Genomic DNA, 19,466 nt, shown 5'->3' with positions numbered 1-19,466 from the left:
AGCAGAGGGGTCAGCGCAGCCAGCGAGCCGCGTCTTTCATCACGCCAATGTTCTGAACGTACATCTCCAACCGCCAGGGTCCAAATCCACTTGGCGAAAGTAAATAAGAGCCTCTCACTGGGAGCAATTAGCAACGTGAACTTCCTTGTCAAATACACACCATGAGTTCTGCTGTTCATGTTCCTGGTTCTGCACTTAAAATGTACTCATCTGTTTGGACACTTCATGCAGCTTTTCTCACATTTTCTTTTTTTTTTTTTGGTGTCTGCTTCTATATGACTGGAACTATTTGAATGCCACAAAATTCTGTACGTGTGTTGTGGAGGCCACGGGCTCTTCCTCGTGCCGACTGCAGGGAATAACAATCAGGCAGTATGTAGGTCAGCCTCGCTCTGAAGTCGACACCAGCTTCTCCATAGCTCCTCCGTCATTCCCTGATTTGGACCCCGACTTGGAGCATATGCTCGCTCGAGCTGCATCTCATTCATCTAGGCTTGTTTGAGTTGAACACTTTGTTCTGCTCCCAAATTCGGGTGGGAGCGGCATGATGTTATTGTTCCGACACCAGGGCCGATGCTTGTCGAATCAACACAGTATCTCTTTGGACAAATGGCGCCTTTGATGTCTGCTGTCGCTACGTCCCGAGAATCGACAAGGCCGTATCAATCCCAGGTTAAGTTGAAGACACGCTACTCCTGACACGCAGATCGATGCTGTAATGTAGCGCTCTGCACTGGTCCTTTCACAGCCAGAAGTTAAGCTTGTACTCCAGTTCATCCTGGATTCAATATGCAAAGCAGTGAAACCTCTGGGCAGCTGAGACTCTGCACCGCCAATGGGCGAGAATGGAATCTGAAGTGTGACACAAACAGCATGAGATACAGAAGCTGCTGACAATGATGCGCTGCATTTAACTCAGCGGGAACAGTTACAGATTTAAAAAGAGCTTCGGCTCTATTTTTTTTTTCAATACCATTTTCTGACCATGAAAATGTGGCACCCTGACTCAGGGTGATGGTCACTTAAGGTACATCAAACACTGAGTGACATTCAAAGGTATTGTATGATCAGAATCAGAAGGAGTACTGTCCATTTGTTGTTTTTTCATGTGTCAGACAGTCTATTAAAACGAGACTAGTTTTGACATTTACTGAATTGATGTCAATAAAAAGGTTTTTAGTTGTGAGTAGTAACTGCGCACACTTCTCTTCCCTGAGCAAGGTGTTGCTGCCATTTAGAAATTGTGTTTTCGTTCAGGATCTTTCTGTTAAAAACACATCTGAAACCTGAACCTGAACAACCGAAACAAGCACCACGTTGAAGTTTTACTTTCCACTTGTGATGTTTCAACTTCGTTGTATGATACAAAGAGAGACTTGGAGACTTGGAGAACAAGCCTCTTGGTTGGTGCTGGAACAGAATATTTGTGTGTGTGCGGGGTGTTACGCACCGTAACACACTACACTTGGACAGGAAGTTGAAACTCCTCTGTGTTTTTATGACAAAATGATTTGTTTAGCAATGTCATATTTCCTGAGGACAGTTCTCACTATGGTCTGTAAATGTACTCAGATATATACACTGTATGTATATATTAATGATTCATACAATATAATTTACATCTTCAACGTACAATAAAAGTTTTAAAAAGCTGTGACATGTTGAAAAAGCATGGACAAGGGTATTTATATCGTTCAAACAGGTAGCATGAAAGCTGTATTAATTCATGAATGACTTCTGTGTACATTTATGATAAAGTCCCAGTTTTCTGTGTCTCACAGTCTGGTACGTACCACACTTACTCACCATTTCCTTACAATTCTCCATCCATTTTCCTAAAGAACAGCATGATGTGCAGCTTTTTTCAGTGGTTATAGAAACAGTTGAGAACTTTGGTTCCCTGGGAAGCTATGAGAGGGTAGAGTGCAGTCTGCCCTCACCTGCTGGAAGGTGTTGATCTCCCGATTTGCCCCGTCTGTGACTTTTGACGCCTCATGCGCCTCATGTGCTCATCTTTATACCATATTTTGTGTTACAGCTCTGGGATGTAAGGGCCGCGAGACGCTCAGTTTTAATACATGAGCCACGTACGGTGGCAGTAGTGTGTCACTGAATTGACTTGACATCTGTAAATCTGTGAGAGTTAACAACTATGGAGAAGTTCTTGAAAAGAAACAATGATAACAGTAACCTCTAACTGTAAAAACTGTTCATGAAAGCACCTGTCGAAGTTTTGAAAATAAATTAGAACATTTTATGGCGACACTTTCATTTACACTTAGCTTATATCTTCTTTTGAGTTTAAATAATTTTTTCAACAGTTTGCATCAAGGGTATTTTTTCCTTTTATTATATAAATTGATGACTATGACTTGCACCTGGTTCTATTACTGTTTGAATTTTTCGATGACAAATAGATATCTTTGCAATGATCACATGGTTTCATGTCATTTCACAAGGTTTCGCTTTGTTTACATGTGAGTAGATTAAATATGGTTATTGATCAGAAATGAAATCAAGAGCAATGTATCAGTTCTATAGAATGGGTCCATTTGTTCTGGGAAAGATGGGCCCTGAGATCAAAAAGCTTAGGAACACCTGCTCTAATCCATGGTTGAGAGAAAGTCCTGCTGGCACTCTGGTTGTGTACTGCTTAACTGACTGTTCTTAGCTGTGTATCGGTGGATGTGTTTGTGTGTGTGACTGTCTTTCAGGGCCTCTCGCTAAAAGTAGCTGGGGTCGACTCCAGGCCCCCGCCAATCCATTAAGAGAGTAAACAGGCGGAATGAATGAATGAATGTTTGCTGCCCTCAGTTTTTCTATCTGAGAGTATGCTGCATCAGGTATGGAGTTCAATTCATTCATTTGGAATTTGCAATAAATAAATTTAACTGGTCACCCTAGTAACATGGTGTTGCCAGTAAAACCAACTGTATACTGTGAGATGGTGACACGAAAACCATGAGAGCGCTGTCGATTTCACGACTAGGACGCACACTGTGTGTTTGTCAGTGTTCGTGGAAAATCAACGTCCTCACACAGTTCCAAACTTACCGAGTCTTTTATAGATATATTTCTGGCAAGTGATAGTCCACTCTCAGTACAAAATAAAACATCAGTTTTGACAGAGAAACACGGAAATGTTAATTTAATCGTATAACATAGTTCTAGCCAGCGAGGACAGCGGACCGACTGAGCTAACATCTGCTATTTACAATCTCCATAAAGATACAGCAGAGTTTGAGCACAAGGTACATTTACAAAAGAAGCTCCTAGTAACAGAAGGTAAAAATAGTGTGAGCATTTTATTTACACTTTCCCAGGGCGGCCAGCCTCTCAATACACTCTGTGATCATATATTCACTTATATGTCTGCAGCAGAAAGCATTCATCGTCGTCGTTGCCTTGAAAGTAAACAAATGGATGGTGGCCCTCGAGCAGAGATGAAGCATGCAGGGCCACACACGCTACAGAAAACCATACAAAAATATACAAACTGTTGAAATGAGATTTGAAGTGATGGGGTGGGGGTGCAGAGGGATCGGGGGGAGGTACTTGATCAGTCAACAGTGGATCTCTTCATGTGCAGGAGCGTGATTTGGAGACATATGTGCTTTCAAAGTGCATGTGGAATAAGTTACTGAAGCTGTGAGATGTGTTGCACCTTCTCACCAAAGAGGTCGCTACCTGTTTGGAAATTATTGCCAAGCATTTTAAAAATGTTTGACTGTTCCACCTCAATCTTTCTTCCTGGTATTTTATTAGGTTTTCATATAATTCAGAACTTTGACTCGCTCATAAAATAAGACCTTAATGAGAAACCCTCCACCTAATGCTTGGGAAACAAGAGAAAATACCAGGAAGAAAGAGTAACCAGGGAGCAGTCGGCGTGTCCCGAAATAAAACCCCTGACCTTATCATTGAGTTTCCATGTGAACAGGAAAGGGTTCGTAGCGTCCACTTGTGCTCAGGATGGCTTCCAAACTGTGCCAGTCAGGAAGCACTTTGCATCATAAAAAGACCCTTGCCACAGTGTTCAAAAGCAATTTGAGTTGTGTACACTACATATCAGCATATGAATCCGCAGTTGTACCTTCAGTATCGGACAGTCTCAGTCACATGTCTGTACTATGCCCCATCTGAGTCGCCACTGTAAATGAAGTTGATTGTCTTGATGTCGTTCTGACTCTTCTCAAATCTTTCTTCTTCACCTTCAGTCCATGTTCTAATGTCCAGAATCAGAAGCAAACCATTGTTAAGCACCATTATGAAGCATATGTATCTCCAAAGAAGGCTGGCATTACAGGGTGAAACATGGACCAACATAACTTGCCACTTCAAACTCTGTGTACCTTCATGTATATATATATATATATATATATATATATATATATAATGTTTGATGTCTAATTTTATGAATGAAAAGTCAAGGCATCTTCAGAAATCAAAAACGTAGGCTTGTGTTTTGTTGACAAAACTTGGCACCATATCAAGGGCAATCCCATTTACATTCCAAAAATATGCAGTTTTCCTTGTGAATTTAGGTGTTTGTAACGTCTTTATTATGACAAACCATGGTGGAAAGTCACCTGACAGAACAGTGTAGCCCATGTAGGTTCAGTCTATCCTCCACCCTTCATCATTGCTGCTGGTCACCACTGTGGTATTTGGACGTTATATACCGTAATAAATGGTCACGGGGAAAAAAAAAGGTCTTGTTTGCTACATTCATGAACGACACCATGATACGTTTTTGACCCATTTTATTCTGTAAACAAAGTTCAATTCAAAAACCTCTTGACTCAGAAAGGAGGGGATTTTTTGATTTCTGAACCATGCCATGTGAGCGGGCCTCGACTTTTCAGTTGTGGTAGTGTTTCTGTTGGTACAACTAACATTACCCGTCCATGCTGACACCCATTGTCGACCTTTGGTGGCAACCGGACAGTGTATGCTTACAGGTCAGTTAGAGAGTTTGATGTCGGGTATAAATATAAAACATGCATTGATCGATGTAGGGCCACAGATTCCCATTTAAACTAAGCAAGTTTGATGAGTTTGAGCCTAACAAGTATGAGTTACGTGGCACCATGTAGATGTAGTTTCACCATGTAAATCCAGCCAATGTTGGGCAGGGATGGGCAGAGACGATGAAGCCACAGAGATTGATCGAGTCACAGTTTGGATGCAGCATACTTCATTACCACTGACAAACAAAGCAGTCTTGGAGAGTGTAACAAAAACAGAGTCCATTCTCACGATCCAGTCCAGTGTATATCACGTTGAACGCGTCCCTCATAGCTCTTGTGCTACTAGAAGGGAAGGACCACAATGAAAGCAGAGCAGCGCCAACTCAAACCTGTGCCAGCTTTGATGGAACTCTCAGTTCCATTGAAGGTTGGGGCTGCTCATTGCTCAGAGGGTCTCCAGCCTGTCATCCATCCACAAGAAAAATAAACTCCGAAATAAAGGGCTGCTTTTCATATTTGAAATTATCAAATATAGTTATATGTGTGTATATCCTAGAAGAACAAAAGAAATGTATACATCTATATTAAACTTCATTAATATAGTATCACATAGAATTTCATCATATATTTAAATGTGTACACTTTATCTTCCATACTTTACAAATCCACAGTATAAGTTGTGCCATTTTTTTTGTTTGTTTTTGTTTCGCAGAAAAACAGGGTAGCTCTGGGGTAAAAGTTGTGTTCCTCAGTTAAGGCGATGAATGTACCAATAGCTTTTCACAAAGTGCACTACGTAGGGGGAAGCTCGGGGACGAACCCAAGGAGTGAGCACAGAGGGAAGAAAGTTTTGGGTCCCAAAATATCATTTTCCAGCTGCTATTTGGCTCTCTGAAAACAATAACGTTAAAATAAAGCGTATAATATTAATCCTCTCGACTGAAGCGAAACTCCACTTGAAATGACTTGAGGAGGAAGATCCGCGAGGAACCGTCTCTGCGTGTGGGGTAAGTAGTGGCTTGTCCCAGGCAGAGGCAGGATCTGTCCCAACAACCTCCATGAAACGTGTCACCAGTGGAAGGTTTTCAGTTCCGTATGTACAAATGCTGCCTCCTGTGGCCATCGCCCTCGCATTGAAGGCTGTTTGGTGAGCGTGTCTGTCTCGTCCATAAGCTGAATCCACACACACCTTTGCTCTCTTGCCTCAAACTGGCATGCATCCATGCACGTAGGCAGACGTCATCATCCTGTCGGGGAGCTGTACACACACTGGCACACACACACACACACACACACACACACACTGGTCGCACACGGGCGCTCTAGCAGTTACTGCTGTTTCTGAACTCGCCGTTCTCGGTGATCTGCAGCTTGGTGGGGTTGGTCGGGGAGATGCCGTTGCGGTTTGGCGTGTAGCGTTCTTTGAGCTGGGTGAGCGCACTCATCAGGCGGGCGTTGGCTGCGTCCAGTGATGCAATACGCTTCTCCTGCACACAAAACACATCCGGTTATAAAGCTTCCGTTTGAACCAGTTACCAGCCCGAATCAATAAATGAGCAACGTCCATGACACGGGAGTCTTATTTGCAAAAATGCTGTGAGCTCAAATACATAGTCGGCAACATTTCACTTGGGGAATAAGAAAATAGAAATGTAATGAGCTTCCTCTGTTGCGAATAAAAACCTGGCTGAAACAGTTGAAGATTTAGTGCGGCTTCTCAACTGCTCAATTTGTCTCCCTGGTGGCGATTTCATTTGCTCTATTTGTCCTTTTGATTCAACACCTACAAATGCTGCTCGTCTGAAGACGCTGGAAGAAGGTGAATTATCTTTGCCTGTTTGCCTCCATCGTTATAAAAACCTCATGATTCTCCTCGATGCGGTTGTGATACCACTAAGCAGTCGTATCCTCAGACCCGGCGCATCCGTCGCCATGTTTCCATCCTATTTGTTTGCGCATAGATTATCTGAATAACACAGTGAAGATTGTGTTTGCGCTTCTTACACAGTCATCAATTTAAGGTGCGTGTTTTCCCACTGAATCAATATTTCGTTATTATGGCGAGCACACCAGGGATTGAAGCCAGAAATGTAAATGAAGGGTTGCAATTACGGAGCAACAACATTACTGGGGTATGTTTCATACAGGCGCTGCAGTGTTCGACTCCTGCTGTCATGCTCATGACTGTCACCTCGGTGAGAGACTCTTTTTCCTCCTCCTCCTTCCCTCCATTTGTCCCTGTGACAGTGACTCTTGCTACCCTTCAAATCTGACCTGCGCATCGATGATCTTCTGTTTGGAGTCGACCACCGCCTGCATGTCAGAGTGATCCTTCTTCAGCTCCTCTTCAACTGACATTAACCTGGGACAAACAAACAACATTCCAGGTCAAAGAGCGAACGCATCACCAAATACACTGATCCATTTTTCATGACTTGATCTTGTCAAAAGCCTGGTGACCACCTTCATAATTACTGGAAATGATGCTGTAATTACATTACAGCATCATTTCCATTTGAATCTCTGGAGAATGACTCCACTTCTGACACCAAGAAAATAAATGACTATTCTTTCAACTGCGCCTCTACATATGGCAGGGATGTCTTGAATGACTCTTCTTCTTCTGCATTGATCCTTCACCTCAATTTGTATGAAACCAAAGATTTGGACACCCACACTGCGGATCATGAGCTGACATACCTGCTGATAATGCCCTTCATCTGGAGGTCCTTGTCGTCCTGCTGCCTGCGTAGTCGTTCCTCAGACTCCTCCAGCCGGGCCTGGTACTCCATAAGAACCTTCTGGGCTTGTTCGTCCTGCCCCTTCAATCGTGCCTCATACTCTTCCAGCTTCTGCACAGACGCTCGCAGCTTCTCCTGCAGCAACGTGATCTCCTGCTGGTACTGCACATAAAAAAACATCACGGAATTCCCTTTAGTTGACCGTCTCCATCGCTGTCGGAATGATCACACACACATCAGCATCGTCGGCCCTATCGGCGGGGACGACTCCCCGATGAACACGGCTGACAAGGACAAGAAAGGAAGTTTGGGACTTTGTCCTGCTGCTCTTCCTGCTGAAGCCCAGAACAGTGTCATTTCATTGGATGTGTTACACCCTGATGTGTAGTCCTGTTCAGAATATTGATGCAAGTGATACAAGGGTTCAAGTGGTCTCCTCCAGTGGTTGAGTCCCAGTACCCAAATCCCTGTGAGCAAGACGCCCAGCACTGACACTAGGGTTGGGCGATATGGACAAAAAAAGTGATCACGATAAATGTTGTAATTTCAACTATAATTATCACGATAAATACATTTTCGTTCTATTCCATGTGTCGGACACACTACAGTCCCTCTTGAAACTGTTTTAGGATGAAACTGATTAGTGGAGTTTGTCTCCACAGCATCATTTATTTGTGTTTCAATATAATAGTTAACTCAGCGTATAGATTCAATGTTTCACGTCTCTGGTAGAAGCCGCTGGTGTCTGACAGACTGCTCTGCCAGCTTTGAACTGAACAGTTGACTTCAACTATGGACCAGTCTGGACACCTGTCCTACATGCTATTGAAGAGATATTAGAAATAAGGTGAATAAACGATCATTTAGTCATATTATATTCTCGAAATCATCCAAACTGTAAAGTATACAAACTGTCAGTCTTTTGAATTGTGTGATGGAAAATCCGTTTCACAGTCCTCTCTCCTAAAATGGTCGTTTCCATTGCCTTATTGAAGATTTCACTAATACTTTGACCGTTTTAGAATTTGTTGATGGTCCCGAACTGATGCCGGGTCGTAGCATTAGCGCTGCCTGTGAGAGTGTGTCCGCGATCAGTGAACCCTAATGGGGACATGGAAGAGGACGCCACTGCCAATACCAGAGCGGAGCTCCGTCCAATATCCAACTATTTTCACCAGGGTGTTTCACCGAGGCACCAGCACAGCAGAAGACCTGCATGTGTTGATGTGAACCAAGGCAGACGGCCACTTCAGAGAACCTATGAGGACCACTCCATCTAATAAAATAAACAGGGATCCAGAGACTCAGTGTCGACCAGTGTCATTATCAAAGGTTCCCTGGATTAAAAATACGTTTAAAACTACAACCGTGAACCAAAGTCCACCACACTCTCCACAACTGTCACGTCGGTGTCGGCTGTCAAACACCAAACCAAACTCCAATGACACAGACCTAGCTCCCTGACTGGTACATTGACATCAGACCAGTCAAGGCTGAAACTCCCGACAGGACAATCTGATAGTCGACTCAAAACTATTCTTAGAAGGAGAGCATTGCTTTATAATTCTTTTCATTGACTTTGATGTGTAAGTCAGGATGGTACAATGCAGAGTGGCATCATGGAGCTCCATGTGTGCGCTTTCACTATTACAGAATCTTGAGTTCAACTGACTTGAAATCATGGACCATGTGTGTAGTGATCAAAAGAACAAGATCATGGTTAGAAGCGACCCACGTTCATCCTCCCTGAAAGCTCAAGAAAATCAATTAAAACGGAGAATTAAAGGAAAAAAAGGACATTAAAAGCCTTCTGGATGTTTGAGGACGTTTGCATTCTCCATAGTCTAGGATTTAATAGGATCTTAGAAACTTCCAGCATTGACTCATAAAGATAACAGGCTACATCATATATCTCGGGTTCATTAGTTTACGGTTCATTTGAAGTATATTAAGAAGTTACGTCTTCTGATCTGCCTCGGTGAATATTTATACGCAGCATGGGAACATAAACTATATATATATGAACCACCGCAGCAGGGGGCCTGGCTGGTTATTAAAACTCAGTGCAATGATGACAGTGCACATTTGAGTTACGGCTTTTTTTCCTGGTTGGTCCTCGAGGCCTGTGTTGATCATTCATGTCAGCTGGGGGCCAGGAGCTGCCTCGCCCGGTCCCAACAACTGCAGTCGTCCAGCTTCAATTATGAGACGGTAAAAGTTGTTAAAAGTGTTGGATTTATTTTGTCATCACATCTGCTGACTTAAATGGAACATTAGCTTGTTATATATCGGTGATTCAGAGACGTCCGGCGTGCGACTGAGCAAGCCATCGGACCCGACTCCCATTAGCAGGCTAATGAGCGCAAGGCTTCATTTGTTGTACCTGAAATATTGTTGCGTTGCGGCTCAGTGAGGCGAATGTGCTCACTTAGAAGAACAGGCCATCTATGACAGCAAGTCAAATATTTCATTTCGGTGACAGATCGGTTTGACAGATCAGAACATGAAGTGAAATGCTTCAGTGTTGGGGCTCGATTTAAGAGTTAACTTGATGTTCACATGTCGACCTGAAAAGATTTATGGATGAAAGTGGCTTGAACTTGAACTTATACAAGTAACATCCGACTTACGACCTGCTCGACTTACATCCACCCGTACTTACGACCATGTAAGTTAAGTCAATGTCTGGAACTGCAGCACGTACAACAGTTACGACAGCAGCAGAGTATCCCAGCATCTCACTCTCACACAGCCATCTACCAGTACAGTAGCACCTATAACCCTCGCGTCGACTATTTTGAATGGCTTGTACTTATCTACTGATATTTACTTATTTATGAAAATGTCAGTTTTGGAATTCAACAGGTGGAGTTCAAGCAAGCAGAGACTATAATTGTCAACATTATTCTGAAAACAAAATCCAAAAATTGGGGAATTCCTTGAAAGATGGGAAAGTCTACACTCATTTTTTTTCTCCAAGTCAAAATCCTGATGTTTGCTGTGTGCAAGTCATTAAGTCAGACAGTAATCTATGAGTTATGTGTAGCGTAGTGTGTAGGATTTTTTTGAAACCGTTGCAGGCGTTTACATGTAGCGGAAACCCTGTGTTGAGTCTTTCCACTCCACTTTACCGCCAGAAAGGTAACCTTCAGAATAAATCTTCTAAATCAATTACACAACCCCGAGGACGCTGCTGTGAACATTAATCTTGTCACCCTCGGTTTCTTTCTCACATCACTTTTTAGCCGACCGCTGGGACACCCCCGCACCTCCCACCCATCCTGGCCAGATGGCACGGTGACCTCAAATAGATTTTTCTTATACGTTCCTCCCTCTGAGAATAAACCACGTCCACTGTATCTGCCCTCGCTGGCTGGACTTTGTTCCGGCAAAGCAGAGAAATGGATCTCTGGGGGAAGAAAACTGAGTGCCATTAGCTTGTGTCAATAACTCTAACTTTATTGATGATGCGCACTGAAGCTATAGCCAAAAAAATGATTTTGTTGAAGTAGGCAAACAATAAAATGATCGATTCTCCAAGTAATGTATCTTCAATTGTTGCCAATTGTTACAAAGTCATTATTAGAAATATATAAAAAAAATATTGGCATATTTAAAAAAAAAAAAAAACGTAAAATTGTCGAAATATCTAAATCAACGCAGTACAGTCAGAATAAAATCTTGCTGAGTTTTCTCTTGTGAAATCCACTTTAAATTTTTGAGGTATGATTTCCTCTTAAATTCCGTCAATACTGCACATGTATTTTGGAGTAATATTTTATTGAATAATCAGTTGCAAAGCCATGACATAAATTTAATCTATACAGCGCTAATTTACTCTCAAGCTGAAAGAAGTCACCCACATTGTTCACAAGTCCAGTGAGTGTGATGATGTGCAACTTTGTTTTATCATAACAAACATGACAAGTAAAATAATACTTCTCAAAACTGAACACTGCTGATTTGGATTATGACTAGATATAGTGGGATTGTGACAAAATGGTTATCCAATATATCGAGTTACATTCCGTGGACTCCAGAGGAACTTTGAATTTTGAAACAGCTGAGTTCAAATTTGCCTCACGGTGTCCTCCACCTTCCTCATACCGATGCTCAGTGTGCTCCTCTATAACAGGCACCAACCTTGTTGGTTCCCTCTCTCCTTTTGCCGACATCACCATCTCTTCATCCCACGTTCCTAAAAGACGCCTTACTGACATGGACTCGCCATCGTCTACTGCCAGTTGTCTTCGCAAGTCAGGGTTTTGGCCACTCCTCAGATCCCATAACGCAGTAGACATCAGCCTTACATACCTTGACAAGCGGAAGCTCAGCATCTAAGCAGATGTTGTGATTGTGAACATGATGAACTGGGCATCCCAAACAGCATCGTAGTCGCTGTCCCACTCAATTTGTTTGGGTTCAACTCTTCAGAAGCCAAATTCCCTGATAGTTGTAGTCATGTTTATACAATTTCAAACTCCAGCTTCCTTAAAAATCAGGTCAATGAATCCTAGAGAACAAGGTGAAGGCAGCGCTAGATTGGTAGTGTTCGGTGCAGTGTCTCACATTTTGGCCTGATGTAAACAAAAGTCACTCCTACGTTCCTCTTGGCGGCAAAGTTTTCAACAACTGCTGGTTTCTCCAATCAAGTGTTCAAGTTTTTGGGTTGAGTTAGTGTGAATTTTCTTAAATTCACTGTACAAATTCAGATGAAACGCACAAATTGTTATTGTTATTGTCGTGAGCAAGTTGTCAATTGATTTTGTCAGTACATTAAAACTGGAATGAGGAATGTCACCTTGAGGGATGAAAGAAGCTCAACTGAGATGGAGTGCTACCAGTGAGGTCACGCAGGGATGAGCTGTACACACATTGTAATAAAGAATACGCCATTCACTTAAATTTCAAATAGGGACCGTGAGGCGTTGTTCGCACCATACACACCATTAGGCGAGGGCTGAGGATTTAACACTTTCCAATGGTACTCTTGTTGCTGCCCTGCTATTTTAAGGTTGCAGCAGTTTCTGTGTGAGGCTGGAGTTATTGCCTTCTTTGGTTGCTCTCTCTGTCGGGGCCTCTGGCTTCCATAAAGTATGAGCTATGTGAGAATGACAGGTTTGTATTCATTATAGATGGAGCAGAAAAGGAAAAAAAAAAAGTGGGGGGAATGTACTCCACTCAAAGCACATTGGGATGGTGTGGGGTGAAGAGTTGCAGGAGGTTGCAGAGAAGAGAAGCGTGAATGTTGGCAGACTTTCTCTCATTTTTACACAAGCTCAGACAGGGCTATGGATGTATTACACACACACACACACACACACACACACATCAGTGTTGGCTCTTAAATCATTCCATAGATGGTACAGAAGTGGTGGTTGAAGGATGTGAGTGAAAAGATGAGAAAGAATAAAAAAAATGTTAACCATCTCTTTAGCTTCTTTTATTTTGTTAATGTAATTTTGGGTATCACGTTTTTTTTCTTATTTTTTTTTTATTCACAAATGGTGGGGATCAATGCGGGGGGAGGACTTGTGTGTGTGTTCATGCTGAGGCTATACAGCAATAGCCACCCGCAACAGTGGTGGGAGCTGAGATAGAAAGAGCGTAACAACCTCGTATCTACATCATTTAAGCAGCTCTTTATTGCAGAATCTGACTGAGATAAGGCTATTGGTGGACAGTCGGCATTAGAGTTTGCGAAGGAGGCTTCTGCCAAGCATTTAGAGTCAGTTAATTCATCAATAACTACGATCATAAATGGCAACGTGTTAACCGATTGCGGCAGAACAAATGAAAACTTTCCGGTCAGTCCATAAGCCACCACTTCCACAACCAAGTTAGGGTGGCTGTTGTGTGTTTATTGTTGCAAACGCCGTTCTATGGTCTGTTGTGGGATAAAAGGGGAGAGATACAAGCTCTGTTGTCGCGCACCAGTGAGACAATCGTGTCTTCATTTGTGGATGAACTGTCCCAAAGACCTCTGTAGCGCACACTACAGACTTACAAAGCACCCGAGAGAGAGAGAGAGAGAGAGAATTCAGATCGATCACTGCATCAGAGAAGTGCAAGATGAAGTGAGGCAGAAGTCACACAGGCACAAATCTGACCGGTACTAATGAGTGGTCATATAAACTTAACTGCAGTGCTTGGCCAACAGAGTCCCACTATTTTTGGATTAACTTCTTCTTTCTCTCTCAGCCTCTCCCTTCAGGGTTGGCCACAGTGGATCATCTTCCTCCATCTCACCCTGTCCTCTGCTTCCTCTTCTCTCAAACCTACAAACCTCATGTCCTCCTTCACCACCTCCATCAATCTCCTCTTTGGCCTTCCTCTCCACCTTCTGCCTGGCAGTTCCAACCTCAACATCTTCCTACCAATGTACTGTCTCTCTCTCTCTCCTCTGTACATGTCCAAACCATCTCCATCTAGCCTCTCTGACTTTGTCTCCTAAACACCTGAGCACATGTGCTGTCCCTATGTATGTTTGGATTAACATCATCGGTATATCATAGGTTAAGAATGACAAAAAAGAGGAGTGCTGTGATAGCGGATGATAAACCACGTAATCTCTGCCTTAGAAAGCACTTGTTGTACTGTTGCACTGACAAAGGAGTGAAACAAATACTGCATATTTCTACTTGCTTTGTTGGTTTCTAGTGGAAGACATTTTCCGAACAGCCTTTGCTTGTTTTTGGTTTCAATGACTTCATTTGTTCAGGGAGAGTTGCTGACAATAAATGATAAAATGGGACCATGTATACCTGACTGGTTGTAATATTATTGCCGTAGTAACACAATTCTGAAACATGCAGAAGAGACTTGGGGAAGAAAAAAGTTGGGGCTATGATAGGAATGATGCACTGAGAACGCAGGGGAGACATGAGAGGAAGAGGAGAAAGGGTGGGTCGGCGTTCAGGTTCACTAAAAGGTTGAGGTTGCTTTGTGAAAGAAAGGGTTGGGAAAGGTCAGTAGTGGGATGTAGCAGACTGGTTACCTTCTCCACCTGAGTCAGATCCTCTCTGTTTCTCAGTGACACGGGCTCCATCCCCTCATGGTCTAAATACTGCACATTCATATTCAAAAGCCAGGCTGCTGTGCGGTCCAGCGCACTGGGGTTCACTGGGGAGGGGGCCTAGTGAAACCAACACAACACACAAACACACACACACACGCACATGAGCAGAGTGCAAGTGACACAGGGAAGGGATGGGGAGTGGGTGTGGCAGGGAGGGGGATGCAATAACAGCACAGAAACAACAAAAACAAGCTTGAAATGCAGAAACTCAGACACACTGTGCAAGCTTGCACACACTTTGAAGGGTTGTTTTTAGACGTTCATTGCGTCTCTTTTCGACGTTTGGATCTATAACTATGCCTCCCTAGCTTCGTCTCCAGACTTCTCTACATGTCTCTTTGATGTACTTGTCTCTGATCTTGTCCTTTGGAGTTTCTCCCGATGACAACCTCAATGTCTTTAACTCTGGCTCTCTTAACTCTGCTGCCCATGTGTCTACACCAGGGGTTCCACCGGGGGCTGCTTCAATCATTGCTTCACCTGAATCTTCATTGGTTAAACTGTGCGTGCTTGACTGGTTGGAACAAAAATCGGCACCACCCCGGCATTTAATATCATGGCAGTAACCACGACCGTCCCTTTCAGTCTGCTGTTGTGACATCACTTGTTTAAACCTTCCTGCACTTTCTTTCACCTGCTGCACACCTCACACCACTGTAGCTGCAGGCTTCCCTTTGATACTTGATGGCATCTGTAAAATGCTTGATATTGTGTTTAAACAAATTCATTCTTGACACACTTTAAGTAACTCTTACATCACACTCTTGAATGAAGAAATTCATTGTAATAAGTGTTGACTCCAAAAGATGGCTAAAGCTGGCAGGAAATGGTGTCTTTATGTCGGGACATCCCACAAGTCAGCCGCCATCAGATCCATTCACATTGATGTGTAAAATCAAATAACTCCCCTGGACCCCTCATAGGAATGAATCGGACCTGTTTACAAGTCAGGAAGCTGAGAGGAAGCCGGTGAAAGATGCCATGATAAAAACACAGCTGTTTTAAAATACTGTCTTTTGATAGTGTTGCGTGGGTTTGTACCTGTTTGTGAGCCCTTTGTTTGGTCTCTGGACTGTCTCCCTTGGATGAGGAGGATTGCTGTCGAAAGCGAGCGCTGTTGCCTGGCCAGTCTGGTGATGATGTTGTCATGCTCCCGGAGCCGGGTCGAGGATACGGTCCGCTGTTGATGAGATTCGGAGGCGTGCGCCCTCGTGTTATGCTCTGAGGCGGAGGCTGGTCTATCCTCCGCTGTGGACCGGCACTGTTTTGCCTGGGTACAGTTGGCTGGTGCTGAGCCTCAGAGAGAGATAACTGTCTGCGGTTGAACTCGCCAGGGTGCCTGCTGTATTCATCCCCACTACTTCCACCGCCACCACCATGATTCATGAAGGTGTGCTTGCCGCCCGCTGGTCCGTCATCGTTGTTGCTGTGTGAGCTGACTGAACTGTGGCACTCCGAACCAGAGTCGTTCATACCACGAGGTGACACAGGTAAACAAGCGGCCATCTGGTAAACTGGGTTTTGGAAAGATAAGGGTGCGAGTAACTGAGCCGGTCGACCTGGGGTGCTCTCTGTTCCTGGAGTGGGGGGCGTCTGCACTGGCCTCCTCAATGTAGGCCCACCTGGGATGTTGCCCTGTGGACCTCTGGCTGACCATCCAGGTGAGGTGATTTCACCGAGGTTGTCAGAAGTGTTCGGACCTGCGCCTCCTTCCAGACTGCGAGGGTCCTGTAGGTCCACCATGGACAGACTCTTGCTTCCATTTGCCATGCCCATGTCGGGCTCATTGGTTTCAGAGTAGCTTGAGCTGCGTGCCGGTGAGGGCTGGATCCCTGAGCTTCTAGTCACAAAAAATATGTCCTTGTTCTCCGGAGTTGGTGATGGTAACCTGGTAAAGTCGACCAATCTATTGAAAGGAGAAGAAAAAAACAATTGTTGGCACAGCCGTCTGAGGTCCAGTTTTCAATCTGTAGTTGGACCTAACTTGCAACGCATTTTTGTGTACTATAGTTATGGCAGAATCATCAACAGAGCAAGTCTCAAAAGCTTATAATTGTTTGATATGAAACGGCAAAACCTTTTGTTGACGAAAAAGTATGGCTCACCCTGCAAGATCATTCTCAATGACCATCTTCTGCAGACCTGATGAGATGCTGCAGCTCGCCTCGTTGGCCGGGGAACCCATGAGATCTGAGGTCTGGCCCGGGGTCATCTGTACACTGGACGGGTTTGACAAAGCTGTGTTGACCTCCCTCAGGATCCTAGGCAGAGGTCCGAGCTTGGAGGTGGCACTCTACAAGGACAAAACCAAACAATGAGATACCGCTACCACTGGGAACCTAAACAATGTGGTATTGTGTACACAAACACAACATTCATCAAAATATGAGCTCCCACTTGGTCACCACTGGTCTCTGGTCACGTATGACATGTAGATCAGAAACAATAGTCCTTATCACCCCGAGTATAAATAGTAATATAGCATAACATAGTGTAATGTACTAGATTGGATCTGTGGCGAAAAATGAATGAAAGAGAAACGTCACTGAGCAGTGAAAGCATCAAAAGCCAGCTCCTGCTTTACCTGCTCCATCTGGGACACCACCTCGGAGAGGAGGGAGTGCAGGGTGGAAAGTTCCCTTCCAAGATCGATGTACCCTTCGAACCCGGCCGTGTTGGAGATTGTCTCTGGGTTTGAAATTTCTAGCAGAAACCGCTGCATATTGGACCACTCGTGCTCAAGGAACTGGTTCATGAAGGACATGTACTCCTCTTTGTTTCCAAATCTGATGTTGAAAAATGAAATGTTACAGAAGTGTCCATGATGGTGACTGAGATCTTTTTTTTTTTAGATCCACTCACTTAGTGAAGTTGGCGAGGTTTTGTGTGACCTTGGCGATGAGCGTAAGCGTTCGTGCTGTCCGGTCGTCTGGGTACTCCTGCATCAAGTTGAAAAGTGAAGGAGACATGATGGCCGGACAGAGGAACCGCAGGAACAAGGAGGCGCTGATCAGACGTTCGCTGATGTCTGGTCGACCGCGGTTGCTGCACTCTTGCCGCCAAGAGGCAAACACTTCTTTCAGTTCTCTCGGAAACACACTGTAGGGAGTCACATGAAAATGGAGGCGGATTTTCAGATCGTGAACTTGACTTTTCCATCTCCACGGTGGAATTACAAGATCAAGCACTTTACCAGTACGAGTTGATGATTTTGCAGAAGGCCAGCTCGCAGCACATCTTCAGGTTGCTCTGGTGTTCAGGCAAATCTCCCGACGAGCATTTGGAAGGGTCCACTTCGCAGTTCTCGTCTGACTCGTAGAGCGCCTTGATAAACTCCCCTGCAAATAACAAACGAAAAAAAGTCATTGATCATGTGTAATTTATACTAAAAAAGGTTAAGAACCCTTGCTCTACACCAACCAACGTTTGGTCAATAAGATAGTTTTAGTTATAGAGATATAGTTTTTGAGGAACTCATCATCTCAGAAATGTCTTAGGGAAACATTAGCATTCATCAGTTGTCAACATTCCTCAGCAACACAATGGTTAATACATCACATCGTCTTCAACAAAAACCATAAAAAAGGCGACTGCAATGTGGCATCTGTCGCAGGAACTCCCAGAAGACACCAAATGTGTCATGTGTCGCTCAAGGAGAGGCGTCAATAGTTTAGCCACATGGAAAAAACAAACTCTACCAGCACTGTGCTGCATAATTCAGTAGCTTTTCAAAATATTCCTGTGAATCGACACTGAGCTCTGCAGACACGCGAGGCAACTGGCTTTAAACAGAATGTGTTTCGCACTTTCCAGACGGCCAAGATGAGAAACACTTACACACACACACACACAACATAAACACACATGAGAAATTAATATAAGCAGTTCGGGAGATATTCATTTTGAGCGCCAGGAAACATGTGCAACGTTTGTAAATTGAACTGGTGAAGAGGGAGGAAGTACACACAGTGGAAAAATACACGTCAGATGAATAAACAAAAATTGGACTGTCCAGCCAGGACCGAAAGGTGCAACACTCTCCCAGTCCCAGTCGAACTGTTAATCCCACACAGACAAGTAGTTGCTTTGTGTTTATCAAGTGTGCAGTTGCCTGGATCTTTGTGGAGTTGTGTTATACGACGACAAAATTATGCACAACTACTTTTAAAAGAGACCGGTTGGGTCAGTGTCTTCAGTCAAGAGGACTCTGTCAGTCATGACAAAAGAGCTGCACCGAATGACAAAGATCTTTATTTCCCAGAGAATCTCTACTTCCACCTGCGGTGTCACAGGGTGGTGAACAGCGCACAGGTGGCCGGGATGGGTTTGTCTGAAGGGTGTCTGGACTCGCCAAGATTGTGTGAAATGCTCACTCATCCAGGAGTAGACTAAATGTTGTAGAACCTCTGCTCCTCTGCATTGAAATAAGCCAGTCCAAGTGTCCTAGTGTCTTGTCAGAATGTCTCCTGAATGGCTCCCTAGTGAGGTGTTTAATGGTGAGGAGGCAAAACCCAAGGCACCCTGGAGAAACTATGTCTCTCAATTGACCTGTGAACACCTCTGTTTTGCCTCCAGGGTCGAGTGGGAGAGAAACTGCAGGTTTCTTAATTATGACTGCTGCCTCTGCACACTGTCCTCGGATTAAGGAAAAAATAAGTTTCATACTCCTTCTGCCAG

The 19,466-nt window shown here is 43.9% G+C and overlaps 1 protein-coding gene across 11 annotated transcripts in view; it reads right to left on the bottom strand.

The window, feature by feature from the left end:
* Positions 1–3,044: 3,044 nt before the first annotated feature.
* dab2ipb (DAB2 interacting protein b) overlaps positions 3,045–19,466 on the bottom strand; it is a 141,111-nt gene continuing 124,689 nt past the window's right edge. For 10 of the 11 annotated variants that reach the window (XM_053853982.1, XM_053853983.1, XM_053853987.1 and 7 more), the window contains 9 exons: positions 17,983–18,127; positions 17,652–17,888; positions 17,374–17,575; positions 16,895–17,082; positions 15,831–16,695; positions 14,709–14,846; positions 7,671–7,873; positions 7,245–7,332; positions 3,045–6,457 (listed from right to left, as the gene is read on the bottom strand). In XM_053853982.1, coding sequence (XP_053709957.1) covers positions 6,293–6,457; positions 7,245–7,332; positions 7,671–7,873; positions 14,709–14,846; positions 15,831–16,695; positions 16,895–17,082; positions 17,374–17,575; positions 17,652–17,888; positions 17,983–18,127 — 2,231 coding nt within the window. In that variant the 3' untranslated portion in view covers positions 3,045–6,292. The remainder of the gene's footprint in view (positions 6,458–7,244; positions 7,333–7,670; positions 7,874–14,708; positions 14,847–15,830; positions 16,696–16,894; positions 17,083–17,373; positions 17,576–17,651; positions 17,889–17,982; positions 18,128–19,466) is intronic. The other variant, XM_053853984.1, reaches the window with a different exon arrangement.

This window comes from Synchiropus splendidus, chromosome 1 (assembly GCF_027744825.2).
Source record: "Synchiropus splendidus isolate RoL2022-P1 chromosome 1, RoL_Sspl_1.0, whole genome shotgun sequence".
Lineage (NCBI taxonomy): Eukaryota > Metazoa > Chordata > Actinopteri > Syngnathiformes > Callionymidae > Synchiropus > Synchiropus splendidus.
Note: the sequence above shows the minus strand (reverse complement) of the source record. Positions and strands in the feature narration are given on the sequence as shown.